This window comes from Ictalurus furcatus, chromosome 15 (genome assembly GCF_023375685.1).
Source record: "Ictalurus furcatus strain D&B chromosome 15, Billie_1.0, whole genome shotgun sequence".
Classification (NCBI taxonomy): Eukaryota; Metazoa; Chordata; class Actinopteri; order Siluriformes; family Ictaluridae; genus Ictalurus; species Ictalurus furcatus.
The window spans coordinates 13,620,018-13,635,532 of NC_071269.1; the positions used below are offsets into that span (position 1 = coordinate 13,620,018).

General features: G+C 39.4%; 1 protein-coding gene across 1 annotated transcript; it reads left to right on the top strand.

The window, feature by feature from the left end:
* Positions 1-1,409: 1,409 nt before the first annotated feature.
* Positions 1,410-12,292, top strand: snphb (syntaphilin b). The gene is made up of 5 exons (XM_053642643.1): positions 1,410-1,762; positions 7,291-8,108; positions 8,708-8,815; positions 8,993-9,142; positions 9,558-12,292. Exons 2-5 carry the CDS (start codon positions 7,966-7,968, stop codon positions 11,125-11,127), a joined length of 1,971 nt encoding a protein of 656 aa, XP_053498618.1. The 5' UTR covers positions 1,410-1,762; positions 7,291-7,965; the 3' UTR covers positions 11,128-12,292.
* The last annotated feature ends 3,223 nt before the right edge of the window (positions 12,293-15,515 follow it).

Genomic DNA, 15,515 nt, shown 5'->3' on the forward strand with positions numbered 1-15,515 from the left:
CACACTCCACAGTAGTGATTAATGACTCATATGAATCTAGACACACAGGACTTTACGAATTTGCAGGTTTACATAAATATTAGTTTTTTTACCTAACCTACTAACATTTTTATTTTATAATTTTATTGTGGCACTTGTATACAGTGTTTTACTATCAGAAAAGCTTTAGTTGTGCTGTGCGTTTTATCTCTGTACCAGTTATTGTGGAGAGGTGTGTATTGTTTGTCCAGCAGGGGGATCACACGCCTCCCATTTGCCATCACCCTGCTCACCAGGAGCTAAACAGAGTCATGATGCTCTACACACAGAAACCCAAGTGTCCTGACTAATCTTATAACAGACTTATGGCAATTAGGGCTGCAACTAACGATTATTTTCATAATTCATGATTTTATCGATTAGTTGTTGCAGCTCTAGTGGCGATAAAATAATTTATTTGTTTATACTATTTGAAAATGTCTGATAAGTCGATCTCCATTCTATTGGCAGAATGGAACACCAGTATATCATTCTGTGCTATAGTATTATATTGCAGATTGGTATTGCAATAATGCTTAATGTTAACCTCTAAAGCATCTGCTCCAAGTTTAAACTATTGTTGTGTGTGTGTGTGTGTGTGTGTGTGTGTGTGTGTGTGTGTGTGTGTGTGTGTTTCAGCAACTCGGCAATCCTATATGGTGTGTTGCCTTATTTTTTTTCCTCAGGCTGGTTTGAGCTAAGGTGTTCGAGCTGTTATAAGTGGGGGAGAAACAGAGGGAGGCTAGGAGAGAGACACTGAGCTGCAGAGAGTGTGCTAGCTTGCCTCCATGTCTTCGCCTGTCAATAAGAAGTCTACATCAGGGTCCCGCAGGTAGAGTACTGATCTTTTGACACAAGTTGCCTATAATGTCTCCTGTCGCATTCGTTAAGCAACTCAGTTGCACCTTATACTTTAATCTCACACTTATTCCTTTATATCTCTCAACATTTTTTCATTTTGACCATTCAAAATGAGAAATACTATATGCTGTTCTTTTTATTATATCCTTCTCTAGTTTGTGGCTCAAGATATCTGAATATCACATCTTGAAGTTTAATTTTAGTTTGCAGCAAAAATTTGTTTATTTTTTCAGTTTCATATATCTAAACGTTACAAGTGCTGTGCTAAAGATAACAAGTCTCTTTCGTTCTCTTTCTCTCTGCTTGGCTATGCCAGCTCTTTAACTTTGTGTTTGCAATCATGTTTTCGCTCTTTGTCTCTTTTTCCCCAAGAAGATGGATGATTGCCTTAAGTTGCCATGCTGAGTAAAAGATTTAAAAGCCAGCAGACTTAGCACTAATCCTAGCAATTGCTTCTTGTATAATATGCATAAATGTAATTACTGATTAGATTAGCAAAATTTGATGTAGGAGATTTCATGCAATTATAATAGAAACGACAATAGATTGAAATATATGTTAATGATCTATTCTGTCTTGGAGTTTCCGTTGGTGTGATTGTCTTCAAATTACTAAGGTATGTTTAAGCATGCTTATATCTGCAAAAGTGATTGTAAAACTTTTGCAGATATAAGAATTTGTATAAAAGTATTTGTAGTACTAATAATAGTATTAAACATAGTATTAATAACTATTAATTAGGATCAGTAACATCTTTGCTTCTGGTAGAGCCCAGCTCTCTGCCTCTCTGTCTTGTCTCTCTCCTCAGATTCAATCCTCTGAAGGCCCTGCAGCCCAAATGGCGCTTGCAGCAAATACTGTCCTCTCCTTCTGCACTCCCTCCGTGAGCCTCAGATTCAATATCCTACATAGGGCATGGTTATAGTAGAGAGCACTACTGTTAGTAGTTATAGAAAACTGCAATCCACCCATGAAGCCAAGTCCAATCTAAGACCATCCCCTAACTCACACTAGGGATGTAGGCAGGGTAGAGAATTTAGTTCAGAATTTAGATTAATAATAAAATAAATAATAATTCCTTAGTTTTATATAGCACTTTTCTAGGCACTCAAAGCACTTTACATTGTATGGGTGGAAATCTCCTCAAGCACCACCAATGTGTAGCATCCACCTGGATGATGCAAAGGCAACCATAGTGCGCTAGAATGCCCACCACACACCAGCTATTGGTGCAGAGAAGAGTGATGTAGTTTAGAATTTAGCAATGAATTTCCCATTGACCCAGACCATCTTTCTTGATTTTGAAAATTGAATTTTAAATTTAAAAATGTTTCAATTAAAAAAATGGTCTCAATTTGCACCACAGAAGAGCATTTGTCCTGTAATCAAGAGATATTACAGCTCTCCATGGTCATGGCCTTGCTCTCTGATTGGGAGAGATTATGGGACAGAATCTAGACAGCCCTTTCCTTTTAGTGTGTTATGCTGCCCTGTGAGATATCATGAGCAGACGTCTGAAAAGATGCCATTGGCTCGCTTTATGTGTCTCAGAGGAAGCATGTGCTAGCCTACACCTTCACTGACTAGTAGCTATTGTAGATTATAGTACAAATAGCTATAAAAAGCTCAGTCAGTGGTTGCCCAATGTATCTTCAGCTACATTTTTAGCAGTATAAACAATATTTATAGAAATGTACACCTAAACCTTGTAAATGCGGGGATCCTCCTGATTGCAGGTACGTCTGTACAGATGTGAAAAGCAAATAGAATATAGACCAATTTAACTATAAGGGCAAACAGTTTGTCCATTGTTTGTGCAATAACAAATAAAAAAGATAGTGTTGTGAAAAAGTATTTGCCGAATTCTTCTATTTTTGTGTACACTAAATTGTTTCAGAAATTAAAACAAAACCTAAGATAAAACAAAGGCAACCTGTGTAAACACAAAATACAATTTTTACATGATAATGTTATTTATTGAAGCAAAAAAGTTATCCAATACCAACTGGGTCTGTGTGAAAATGTATTTGCCCCCTGTAAATGGTAAATGGCGCACTTATATAGCGCTTTTATCCAAAGCGCTTTACACTGTGTCTCATTCACCCATTTGCACACACACTCACACACCAATGGTAGCAGAGCTGCCATGTAAGGCACTAACTTGCCATCGGGAGCAACTTGGGGTTCAGTGACTTGCCCAAGGACACTTCGGCATGTGGAGTCATGTGGGCCGGGAATCGAACCGCCAACCCTATGATTAGTGGACAACCTGCTCTACCACCTGAGCCACAGCCGCCCCCTGTAGTTAGTAATTCCCCAGATCTATGAAACTGCATTCATAATGGGATTCAGATGGACTAGATGCAGCCAGGCCTGACTACTGCAAACCCTGTTAAATCAAATCAACACTTAAATAGAACTTTTTCAACAGCATGATTTGAAAGAAATTCCAGAAATGATGAGGAAGAAGGTGATTGAAATACATCAGTTCTGGGAAGGGTTACAGAGATATTTCAAAGGCTCTGGGACTCTGAAGGACCAGAGTGAGAGCCATTATCTCCAAATGGAAAAACTCAGCACAGAGGTGAACCTTCCCAGAAGTAGCCGACCTTCTAAAATTCCTCTAAGAGCACAGCAGAGAATGTCAGGTCTTCAGTCTGTAAAAGCTGAAACTCAAGCCCAACTGGATTATGCAGCAAGAAAATTATCCAAAGATAGGAGTAAATCCTAGTCCTAGAAGTAAGTGAAAGACTGATCTCCAGTTTTTGGAAGTATTTGGTTGCAGTTAATGCTGCTAAAGGTGGCACAACCAGATTTTAGGTTTAACGGGCAATTAGTTTTTTACATGGGTGATAGGTGTTGGATAACTTTTTTTTGCTTCAAAAAAAAAAAAAATAAATAAAAACTGCATTGTGTGTAAGAATGATACAGAGCTCTGGATAGATCACTAAAAGATCTTGATGGGTGTGGTAGTAAAATATAGGACAGATTTAAGTAATGAGATAAATCATCGTCAGAAAAATATAATGCATGCATGCACTTTATGGCCACATTATGGTCAATGTATGCTATTATATAAAGAAAACATACTACTTAATTGATAAAAAGTTTAAGTATGTGTTCAGACGCTGTTATGGATCTCATGTCTATGTAACGCTAAATTAAAAAATTAAACATAACATTAATACAACACATGAGATACTTATGTTTATGTTGATTAAGTCTGCTCATGAGCACATTTGAGCGAACAGACTTGTTAACAACAGCTTCAAAGAACAGAAAATTCCAGGACAATATCAAATTGTCAGTGATTCAATCCAGCTCACTCAGTAGTGCACATACTATAAGTGCACGATCTCTGTAATAGACTGTTGATATTATTTAAATGTTTTTTGTTTTATTTGTTTTGTTTTGTTTTGTTTGTAAACCAAACACATTAAGGTGTTACAATGAAAAATATTTTAAAACTTTTTGTAAAAATTCCCAGTTTTCTTAGCCCAAGAATTAGTATAAATTAAGTGGTTAGGGACTGGTTAAGGGTTGGGCCAAAAGATGGCTTCCACATGTTTAATGGGAAATTGCACCCCTTAGCTGTTGTGTCTGTAGCTGTTGCTTCTCAACTTAAGATCTGTGTGACAGAGATACTGAATTTCTGCAAAAATCTACAGTAGTACCCAGAAAGGAATATGACCCAATAAATTATATATTAGAACTGTAGGTTCTAATTTAATTTTTTACTCTACTTCTACACAACTAATTTTAGAATCTCTTTCAACACACAGCTTCATTAGTACTGCACTTAAGCCAGTCCATCTATAGAACACAGTATGATGGACATCCTCTGGTGTCCACTGTCCCTGGCTGTCTCTCTCTCTGCTATCAGTAATGATACCAGATTTCTTATGTATGCATTCCTTTTCTTCATCACTTCTTTTTTGCATCTTTGGCCATACCCTCATATGTATCCCTATACCCATCACTACAGCCTTGGAAGATGTAGTCTGGAGGAAAGAGCATGTATTCTGAAAAGAACCTTACTTATGAATGGTTTGTTGGTGCGATATAATCATTCTGAGTTGGGAGATGAGCTACGCTGTGGCTCATTGAGCTTTTGGCATTAAAAAAATACTTTTGGCTCTTGACCCACATTGATAGCTGTTGGTTCTTCTTAGTGTATATACAACTTATCTTGCAGCATGTGTTAGGACCTTGTATCAGTATTTCCTTAGTTCAAGTTCAGTAAACGTGTACAGGATAGTTTTACATCGGACTGGAGCCAATGTCTAGCATGACCACAGTTCCTAGTCTCTCAACCTATAAATGAACTTTGCTTTCATTCATGTCCAGCCTGGGGATTTAATTTCCCCCTGAGGGAAAATTTTAGAGAAATTAAAGAGCATTTATGCTTTAAGCTTCCATGAGTCCACTGTTTATAGGATTTGTCTAGTGTTTGCCTGTTGATTGGTTTAATATTATCTGCTTTTGGCAGACACTTAAGGTGAGAAGTGCTTCAGTGAGATCTAGCAACTGACAGTTTGTGCCTTCAAAGGCTTAACTTAAGGCTATAAGTACGTGTCATTGTTCACAGAAAAGACAGGAGCATTCATTCATGTCCAAGGGGCAAGGTTTCTAAGAACAGATCTAAAACAGAATCCTCACATAAAATATAGACTCATTGACCACTTTATTGGAACATATACATTGTCATTCATTCAATTATCCAATCAGCCAATCATATGGCAACTGCACATCCGCAGTAGACCACACTGAGTTCCACTGGGTTCCACAGGAATATGAGGGTATACTTATTCAACAAACTTTGGTAGTTGAAGATTGGAAAAAGACCAGCCACTGTTTTTCCAACCTTCAACTGTCTAGTTTCTGTGAGACTGTCCTCACTATAGCCTCAGATTCCTGTTCTTTGCTGACAGGAGTGAAAACCACCTCTAGGTTTGACGTGTTGTACATTCTGAGATGCTTTTCTGCTCACCACGATTGTAAAGTGTGGTTGAGTTACCATAGCCTTCCTGTCCCTTTGAACCGGTATGGCCATTCTCTTCTGACCTCTCTCATTACAGTATAACACAGTATGAGACTAACACAATGCGTGACCTACTCTTGTTCACATTGAATAAGTCTGCTGATGAGCAGGTTTGGCTTAGGGTCTTGTTCTTTTAGCAACAAGTCCAACAACAGGTTCAAAGAACATGGAAAAGCAGTTAAACCCAGCTCACTTAGTGGCACACATACAGTCAGGTGAAAAAATAAGTACACCCCGTGGAAATTGTTGGTTCTTTACATATTTGGACAAGCAAACATTTGATCATCTTTGAAACAGTGCCTATTAATAAAGTTGATATCCTTGAACAAAACCACAAGGAAAATTAGCTTTTTCAATTATTTATTCAAAAGAAATGATATTCTTGAAATGATATTCTTCTGTGAAAAAAGTAAGTACACTCTTGGCCTCAGAAGCTAGTATTGCCCCCTTTAACAGTAATACCTTCTTGTAGGTATTTTGCATAATTGTCCACCAGGCTTGCTGGAACTTTTGACCACTCTTCCATGCAATATTCTTTCAGTTCCAAGATATTTTAGGGTTTTCTTGCATGTACTGCCTGTTTCAAATCCCCAACAACATTTAAATGGGATTCAAAATCAGGCTTTGACTAGGGCATTCCATAACCCTCCAATTCTTCTTTTTGAGCCATTCCTTTCTGGATTTGCTAGTGTGCTAGCATAATTATCCTGTTGAAAGGTCCACTTTCGGTTCAACTTCAATTTTTGGACAGAGGGCCTCACATTATCTTCAAGCACTCTTTGATATGATGCAGAATTCATAGTTGAATCAATGAATGCAAGCTGTCCAGTACCTGAGTAATCCAAAACCATAACATTTCTATCACAGTGCTTCACAGTTGGTATGAGGTGCTTCTCCTGAAAAGCTGTCTTTGGTCTGCGCCAAACATGTCTCCTGTTACTATGGCCAAACAACTCTATCTTTGATTCGTATGTCCAGAGCACATTATTCCTAACTGCCTGCTCTTTGACTATATGCTCATTGGCAATCTGTAGTCTTTAATTTTTTAGTCTTTAATGTGTGCTTTAATGTTCTTTTTAGACTTTTCCTGGCACGCCTCCCATGCATGTCAAATTTGTGCAATCTCTTTCTGAGTGTAGAAGCATGCACTTTGACACCAACAGTTGTGAGACTTATTAGCAGATCCTGTGATGAAATGTTGGGGTCCTTGGAGATGTGTTTTTTATATCATGTTGGGCTGAATTTTCTTGGACGGCCAGTCCTGGACAAATTGGCAGTCATTTGAAATTTATGCCACTTGTAGATGATTTTCCTTAAAGTGGAATGATGTATTTCAGGTAACCTGGATATCTTTTTAAATCCCTTGTCAGACTAATAGGCATCCACAACCTTTTTTCTGAAGGCCCTACAGAACTCTTTAGATCTTGGCATGATGACACACACCTCAATGACAAAGGGAACACCAGACACTAGATTTGAGAGGAGTATAAATAAAACAAGGTTCCACCTGCACTCCCTAAGCAGCTTCTAATCACTGGCAACCAATCTTGAACACCTGATTCTAATTGTATGGATTTTAATGTTTTTTCTGTTTTTTTTTCCATTTAAATTGTGAAAATTACTACAAAATGTCAGCTTTATGTGTCATTTGATATGAGTGTATCAACTTTATTAATAGGAACTGTTTCAAAGAGGGATCAAATGTTTGCTTGTCCAAACATGTCGAAAAAGTCAACAATTTCCATGGGATGTACTTATTTTTTCACATGACCGTATGTACACTATCTCTGTAATATTGCTATTATTTGAATGTTTTTTGGTTGGTTGGTTGGTTGTTTATGGCTGCATTCACTGCAGTTAAGTCAATATGTAGCTTTTCCTTTTTATCTAACCTCTTTCTTTTTTTAACTGTATCTTATTGGTGTCTGGGAAAACGAATAAATCCATGTAACAAGACTGTTTAGATTAAAACAGGATATTGGATCACAAGCGACCCAACAATTTACAGGTGTGAGTGTATGCAGTTACGTGTAGTCTCATGAGTAATGGTGTGTTCTTGTATGTGGGTCAGTTTTGACTATTGCAGGTTTATAGAGCTAGACTACATCCCCATGGAGGCAGGCATTATGGTCTCTATGAGGCAGAGCCGAGGATTTTTGACCCCCAAGTCTCCGGAGCGCCACTCTCGGTCAGAGCATCAGCCATCGATTGCCCATTCTTTCTGTCTTAACCTACTCTCCTTGTGCTTTTTCCTGTGTTCTTTTACTCTCTCTGGCATTCCTCCGGCATGAATTAATGCTCCTCACTTTAATTTTTTTATTTGCCTGGATTGCATACCCAGACACTTAGTAATACTGCTCCATATAATACTAACTGGACTGCTTGCTCAGTCTTTACCATCTAGCTTGAGGCTGCTTTCAGTTTGCAAACATGATCTACATTTACATTCTGAAAGATTTTTTTCTTTCTTGGTGTTTTTTTTTCCCAATAAATCATAGCCCATAAATTAGCTTATTTAATTTTTCTTTTATTTCAGATGTTTGTGCTTTTGTGTTTTCTGTTTCTTAGGCGATAGTGGGCCTTATCAAGTTACTCGCCCTGTGTTGTGGCATGTTAGTGATGTTCGTGTAGACAGGCATGTTTTGGTGTTATGCCCTGCAAGACTGTAGTTTATGGCTGATTTTTAGTTTTGTATAATTTGACTATGGTGTTCACAAAATGCTCTTTTCCATATGCTGTATATGTTCATTATGCAAGAGCTGCTTTTTCTTTTCTGCTGTGCTGTAGGCGGAGTCCAGCGCCTATCAGTAACCGTGATCCCTATGGCAATGCCTCTCTCAGCAGCAGCAGCAACTCAGGATCATGCAAGGGGAGTGACTGCAGCCCCACCCCCAGGTTGGATGCACATGAGAAATTAAATGAATGCATTCAGATTAGAGGTGAAGTTACATGAAATGTTTATGGCACTATGACTGTAAAACCCAATATCATGGTGTCACAGTATTTGCTCACAACCTCACATAGAAAGAGAATGGCTTAACTAATGATTTTCTTTCATACTTCTCTTCCTAGGCGCCATATGAAATACACATCCTGCACGGATAACCATGGTATTAAGCCACCTCCTCCTGAGCAGTACCTGACCCCTCTGCAGCAGAAAGAGGTGTGCATCAGACATCTGAGGGCACGGCTCAAAGAGACTGTTGAACGACTTCAGGACAGGTAAAATCTTGAAGTGAAACTTATGACACCATAGTACAGACTCACATAACTGCCAGGAAACTATTATTCTGTAACCAAAATTTCTTATCTAACTCTGTTATCTGTATAAAATTAGTCTTTCTTCCTCACAGATTTACATCTAGTCAATTTAGATTAGCATGTATGCAGAAGTTTACATTAAATTATCTGAGGTATTAAAAGGTTTCACAAGTTTTAATCAGTTATGAATGGAAAGTAGCCTTCATTGTGACCAACCGGTAAACATATACATGTGAACTGCTTTACAACTGGTCATTTCTTCCATAGCACAATAGGGCACATATTTCTAATACATTCTGTTGTGCTTGTTCATCAGCCCTTTTATTGCAATAAATGTGCTTCATGCTTCTTGTTTCTCCTCATGTTCTCTATTCAGAGACACAGAGATAGATGAGTTGCGGACTCAATTGTCCCGGATGCAGGAGGACTGGATTGAGGAGGAGTGCCATCGTGTTGAGGCCCAACTGGCCTTGAAGGAGGCACGGCGGGAGATCCAGCAGCTGAAGCAGGTCATTGATGTTGTACGCTCCAGCCTGGGTGAGGCAGACTCTGGTGTGCAGAAGTGCTTCCAAGACATCAATGTCCAGAACCACAAGTTGGAGACTCTGCTGCAGAGCATGGAGCTGGCACAAGCCGGAGTGGCAAAAGTTGCAGAGGCCCCAGCTGGGGGTGGGGCGGTGGGGGCAGGGCCGTGGGTTGGTGAGGGGTCAGTGGGCTCTTGTGAAGATTCACCAGCCCGCTCACTAACACACAGCTCTACCTACACCAAACTGAGTGAACTGGCACCAGCCGAACGCAATGAAAGTGGCAGTGGCTCAGATATGGCGTGCTGTCTGTCAGCGGAGGGTACTCAGGACAGTGGTTTTGTATGCTGTGGGGAGATGGAAGGGAGTGGAGCCACAAGGGCTGAGCTGCTGCTGGAGGCTGCTTGCCTATCAGAGGAAACAGCATCACTGCTGAGCACTTGCTCACGCCTGCCACACTCAGCTACCTATGAGGCACAATGCTGTGGAGAGACAAGGATGTTACCATTGCACTGCAGCCTTGGTAGACCTGCCGGAGGAGAGGCAGCCATGAGTATCAGCCACCCCTGCCTGTCGCATCACCACCTGTACCTTCACCACCTACGAGAACAGGCAATTCAGACAGAATATGACTCTGGACCAGCCTCAGCCCCTGTCCGTGGAGCTGCTTTTGGCTCTGACTTGGACACTATTGCTGAGGTTCGCACTTTCCGCTCTCAGGCCTGCAGCCCCACCTCTACTTGGCTGTCAGATGAGGGTGACGCTCTAGACTCAGTCACTACAGAGTCTGTCATCATGGCCACAGCTGGGGAGAAAGCCATTTTCACAGAGACTGTCTCCACCGAGTCAGCCCTGGCGCTAGGTGCCGCTGAGTCTGCTGTGACAATGGCTGTTGTTGATGATTATTTTGCTGTGTTGCCCACTGCAACAGCAATGCCAGAGACTGATTCTGCACCAAATCCATCTACTCAAGATCCACCCCCAAGCCCTGATTCTGCCTCCTGCCCTGTGCCAGTGACACCACTGGTGGAGGAGAATGGAGAGCCCACCCCACAAACCACCCAGCCACAGTGTGTAGGCTCACAGGCCAACATCAATGGGGTCACTGTTGTAGAGGTAGATGAGGATAGTGAAGAAGACAAAGACGAAGGGGCAGCCAGCGCAACAGGCTCTGGCTGTGGTATGCCTGTAAAGAGCTACTGGAGCCGCCATTTTTTAGTGGATCTCTTGGCTGTGGCAGTGCCAGTGGTACCCACAGTGGCGTGGCTGTGTCGGGGCCCACGGCGTGGAGGCCAGCCCATGTACCACATTGGATCATTGCTGCGTGGTTGCTGTACCGTAGCCCTGCACTCTCTGCGCCGAGGGGGAGGTATGCGCCATTACCCTGCAGGGGGAGGTGGGGCTGGAGGCATAAGTATATGAGCTCAAACCTTGAGTACCAGAGAGGATCCTCAAGCTGCTCATAATGCTGTTTGCAGATCAGGCTGGCAGAGACTGTGGGGTGTTAATGAACAGTTGACAGGTTAGGCAGCAAGATTAGCACTGCACCTTGATCATTCGTTAAATCCTAAGCATCACAGCTCTAGTCCAGATATAGAGTGTAGTCCTGATATAGGACAGAAGCAAGTGGGAGAGGTGTTTTAATAATAAATCTTCATTGAAAACATGCCAGTCCTTTCTGGTTTTATAAAATGGTACCATTTACTTTCAAAACCTCATCTGTGACCATGTTATCCACGATTTGTTGTCAGGACAAGAAGCTGCTGATGGTCATCTGACAAACATGAACAAGGTTGTTGGTATTTTCAGAAGTATAAACAGGGTGAAGAACACAATGTCTAATTCTATGTCTTCCTGTCTCCTGATCCCGTGTTGTACTCTTCTGGTCGAATCCAATAAGATGGGGGTTTAAAAAAACTATATGTGAGTGTTAATACATCTGAGTTTGTGTTTGTGTTGTGTTGTTGTGCAGTGTAGCTGAAGCACCTGAACAACTGGAGATGATTGATGCTGCGATTGTTGTAGGTGCATGGTTAGTTCTCCCATTATAGTACTGCTAATCTATTTAAAAGCTTCACATAGACTACCGGTGTTCAAGGTGGCTTCTCCTGCTAGAACATGATTCATAGGCAAAAAAGTACATGAAACATATTAGCTTTATTGTGTTATTCTAAACCAAAATGAGTGTCTGAAAGACAAAGTACAGAATTACTATTAGAGGACTTTTGGGCTTCTAGATGGGCTACATTTGCAAAAATTAAAGCATTGAAGGATGCATGGAGAACAAGCAATCATACAATGTTTATAGTAATAATAATAATGAAGTTTAATTATGATGATCAGAATTTAAGAACATGTCTATAGATCTGTTTCTGTATAGGTACATTTCATGTTTTTTTGCACTTTGAGAATTTGTCAATGTTAATAGTCCCTGTACTGTAGTTATGCTGATAGTGTCTCATTTTTCAGTGTTTTGTGTTACTCAAGTGTCCCCATGTACAGTGGGGGAAATAAGTATTGGACACATCAACATTTTTTTCAGTAAGTATATTTCCAATGAGCCTATTCACATGAAATTTTCACCAGACATCAGTATTAACTCAAGAAATCTGGAAATATAAAGAATTCACAACATTAAAGTCCATAAATAAAGTGGACGTTGTGTATAACATGTAATTAAATATGTGTAATAAAGTGGAATGACACAGGAAAAAAGTATTGAAGACGCTAAGAAAAAGCAGTTCTCCAAGGCAAGGAACCAGCTGAAATCCGTAAGTAATTATACCTCCTATCTGTGCAAATTAATATCAGCTGGGTTAGTAAATTGATGGTCTATAAACACTTTTCGTTACCAAGGTGTCACACAAGAAACATCTCATGATGGGTAAAAGCAAAGAGCTCTCCCAAGACATTCACAACCTTATTGTTGAAAAACATATTGATGGAATTGGATACAGACATATTTCAAAACTTCTGAATCTTCCAGTAAGCACCATTGGGGCCATTATCCACAAATGGAAGCAACATCTCTCTGTCATCAACCGGCCACACACAGGAGCTCCTCACAAGATTTCTGACCAAGGAGTCAGAAGATTTAGACAGAAGAGTAGCCCAAGAGCCAAGGACCACTCAGAAAGAGCTCCAGAAACACTTGGAGGCAGCAGGTGCCATCGTCACAGAGAAAACAATAAGCAATGCACTCCACTGCTCATGCTCACCCCGCAAGTCTCCATTACTAAAGAAAAGGCATGTCAAAGCTCGTTTAAAGTTTGCTACAACTCATTTGGACAAGCCTATGAAATACTGGGAGAGTGTATTCTGGTCAGACAACAGTAAAATTTTACATTTTGGCTGTCATATTAAACACCATGTTTGGAGAAGAACTGCACATCACCCTTAAAACACAATACCAACAGTGACGTTTGGAGGTGGAACCTTCATGGTGTGGGGCTGTTTTTCATCGGATGGTACTGGCGGACTTCATGTTATTGAAGGAACAAGGAATGGAGCCCTTTACCAGAAGATTCTTGAGAAGAATCTGCTGCCATCCACCAGGATGATGAAGATGAGCTGTGGGTGGACCTTCCAGCAGGACAACAATCCAAAGCATACAGCAAAGGAAACTCACAATTGGTTTCAGAAAAAAAAAAATCAAGGCATTAGAATGGCCCAGTCAATCACCTGACTTGAATCCAACTGAACAAGATTTGAAGACGATTAGAAGAATGGGTCAAAATCATACCTGAATACCGCGGCCGATTAATTTCTCCATACAGGAAGCGTCTTGAAGCTGTCATTACAAACAAAGGCTTCTCCACTAAGTATTAAATAAATTTCAGTTAGCATGTTCAGTACTTTTTTCCTGTGTCGTTCCACTTTATTACACATAACATTATTTATGGACTTTAATGTTGTGAATTCTTTATATTTCCGGATTTTTTGAGTTAATACTGATGCCTGGTGAAAAGCCTCATTGGAAATATATTAACTGAAAAAAATTTTGACGCACCCAATACTCATTTCCCCCACTGTAAATGTTTTCACTGAATCAGCTCTATGTGGTGTGACATTTACTGATATCACTTGCACTAAAATTCACTTTATCACCAAATTACTTGAAGTTTAGTGTGTATGCAATGTTCAATGTTCATGGGGCAGATATTCACAGAGATTTTCAAGTGATTCAGTCATCTATACCTATGTAGATGTACATATTCTTAATAATGGACAAATTGCTATAAACGCTAATCAGAAATAAATTATAAAGCACTGGATAATCAGTTAATATAAATAAAACTTACTGTTTTATTCTTGTTATATGTTTGATTGCAACCTTCATTAGTTCCCTTTTGATCTACACTCCACTCTGTGTGGAGTCACTGCTTGTGCTGTCAGCTGGCTTTTATGTATTGCAGTGTACATTCACACAGACATTGTGAAACCATCATATGATTTTCTAGCTTTTGCTTTCTCCTTCTAAAAATAAAAGGCAATATGTGTGTTGTGCATTGAAAATATTCACAGACCTGTGGTGTTACATCTTATACAAGCATCATTCTGGCTGTTTTAGCACTTGCGTGTGATTTTATGACATTGAACATGTGGCATACATTTAATTATTTTTCTTAATAATTACATATTTTAGGTTATGATCGTTTTAGATGATGAATGTGCGGCTTGATGTTTTATTTGTTCTGAAAAGGTCAAAGGATGTTCAAGGAATGCCATTTTGGTCCAAACTTGACAGCAATCCATTACCTCTAATTTATTAGCCAGTAAAAAGCCATTTAAATGATCTTCAATGCAGTTGATAGCAAGATGAAAAAGTTGTCTGCATTGAAGTGATTAATAAGGCCTTGAAAGTTTTCTGTAAAGCCATATTCTACTAAAGGATTGTATGTGCAACCTGCATTAAAGAAATGTACATGATTTAATGAAGAATCCCTTTTGTGGTAGCGAGGGGACTTCAATTTGTGTGTGAGGGTCTGTGTTTGTTTTAAAATGTGTGCTTAAAATGGTTGATGGATCTTTTTATTCCATTGCAATCTTTGTGGTCCTTTTGAATGTCTTGTTCTAAATCTAACAGATTTATGAATCATAATTAACCCCAGACAAACTGTTATTTAGACTACATGTAACTTAATGAATTACCAACTAGGGGCCAGATTTTTGCAAACCATCACAGGATCATGAATAATCACGACAATGTATGAAAGTATTATTAGGCACTCTGTTCACCTTATACCAATAACACCACAAGGCTTTTAAAAAAAATGCAGGCCAGCATTGCTTAAACACATAAGATTTGGTATTTTTACATTTGGTCATAGTAGAACATATTCCCTTTAGTTACTTGAAGCGTTCACTTCCAAGTTTGGTATTTATCTCAGCAACAGAATGTCATATGCATCACATAATACGTGTGAATGATAGCACTCTATATTTTTTTAGCTATGCGTAAATTATGTTACACTTCCAAACAATGTGTAAAAATGGAGGTAAAATGAGGAACAATAAAATTGTTTCTTTCAATGTTTGTAATGTCATTTGTCAAGTTGTTTGTCAAACAAATATGGATAAACAGGTCTATTACCAACTGTAAGATAGCCATTTTAATAGTAATCAGAGTGTACAGGAATCTTTGTTCATGGCTGTCATTTCATTTTCATTCACTACTCTGTATAAAAAAAAGAGACTATTAAACAGCATGGTGAATATACTCCCTTCGTTTTTGCATTCAAATGTTTGTCCTTTTAGCCATTTAAAAATGTCCAACTATTCTGCTCAAGACACAGTTCTCACCTTACCCA

Excerpts from the sequence above, each read along its gene's own strand:
- snphb (XM_053642643.1), top strand. The coding sequence starts at position 7,966 with ATGGTGTGTTCTTGTATGTGGGTCAGTTTTGACTATTGCAGGTTTATA. Across the intron at positions 8,109-8,707 it reads TCTCCGGAGCGCCACTCTCG|GCGGAGTCCAGCGCCTATCA; the intron begins GTCAGAGCATCA and ends GCTGTGCTGTAG. Across the intron at positions 8,816-8,992 it reads GACTGCAGCCCCACCCCCAG|GCGCCATATGAAATACACAT; the intron begins GTTGGATGCACA and ends TTCTCTTCCTAG.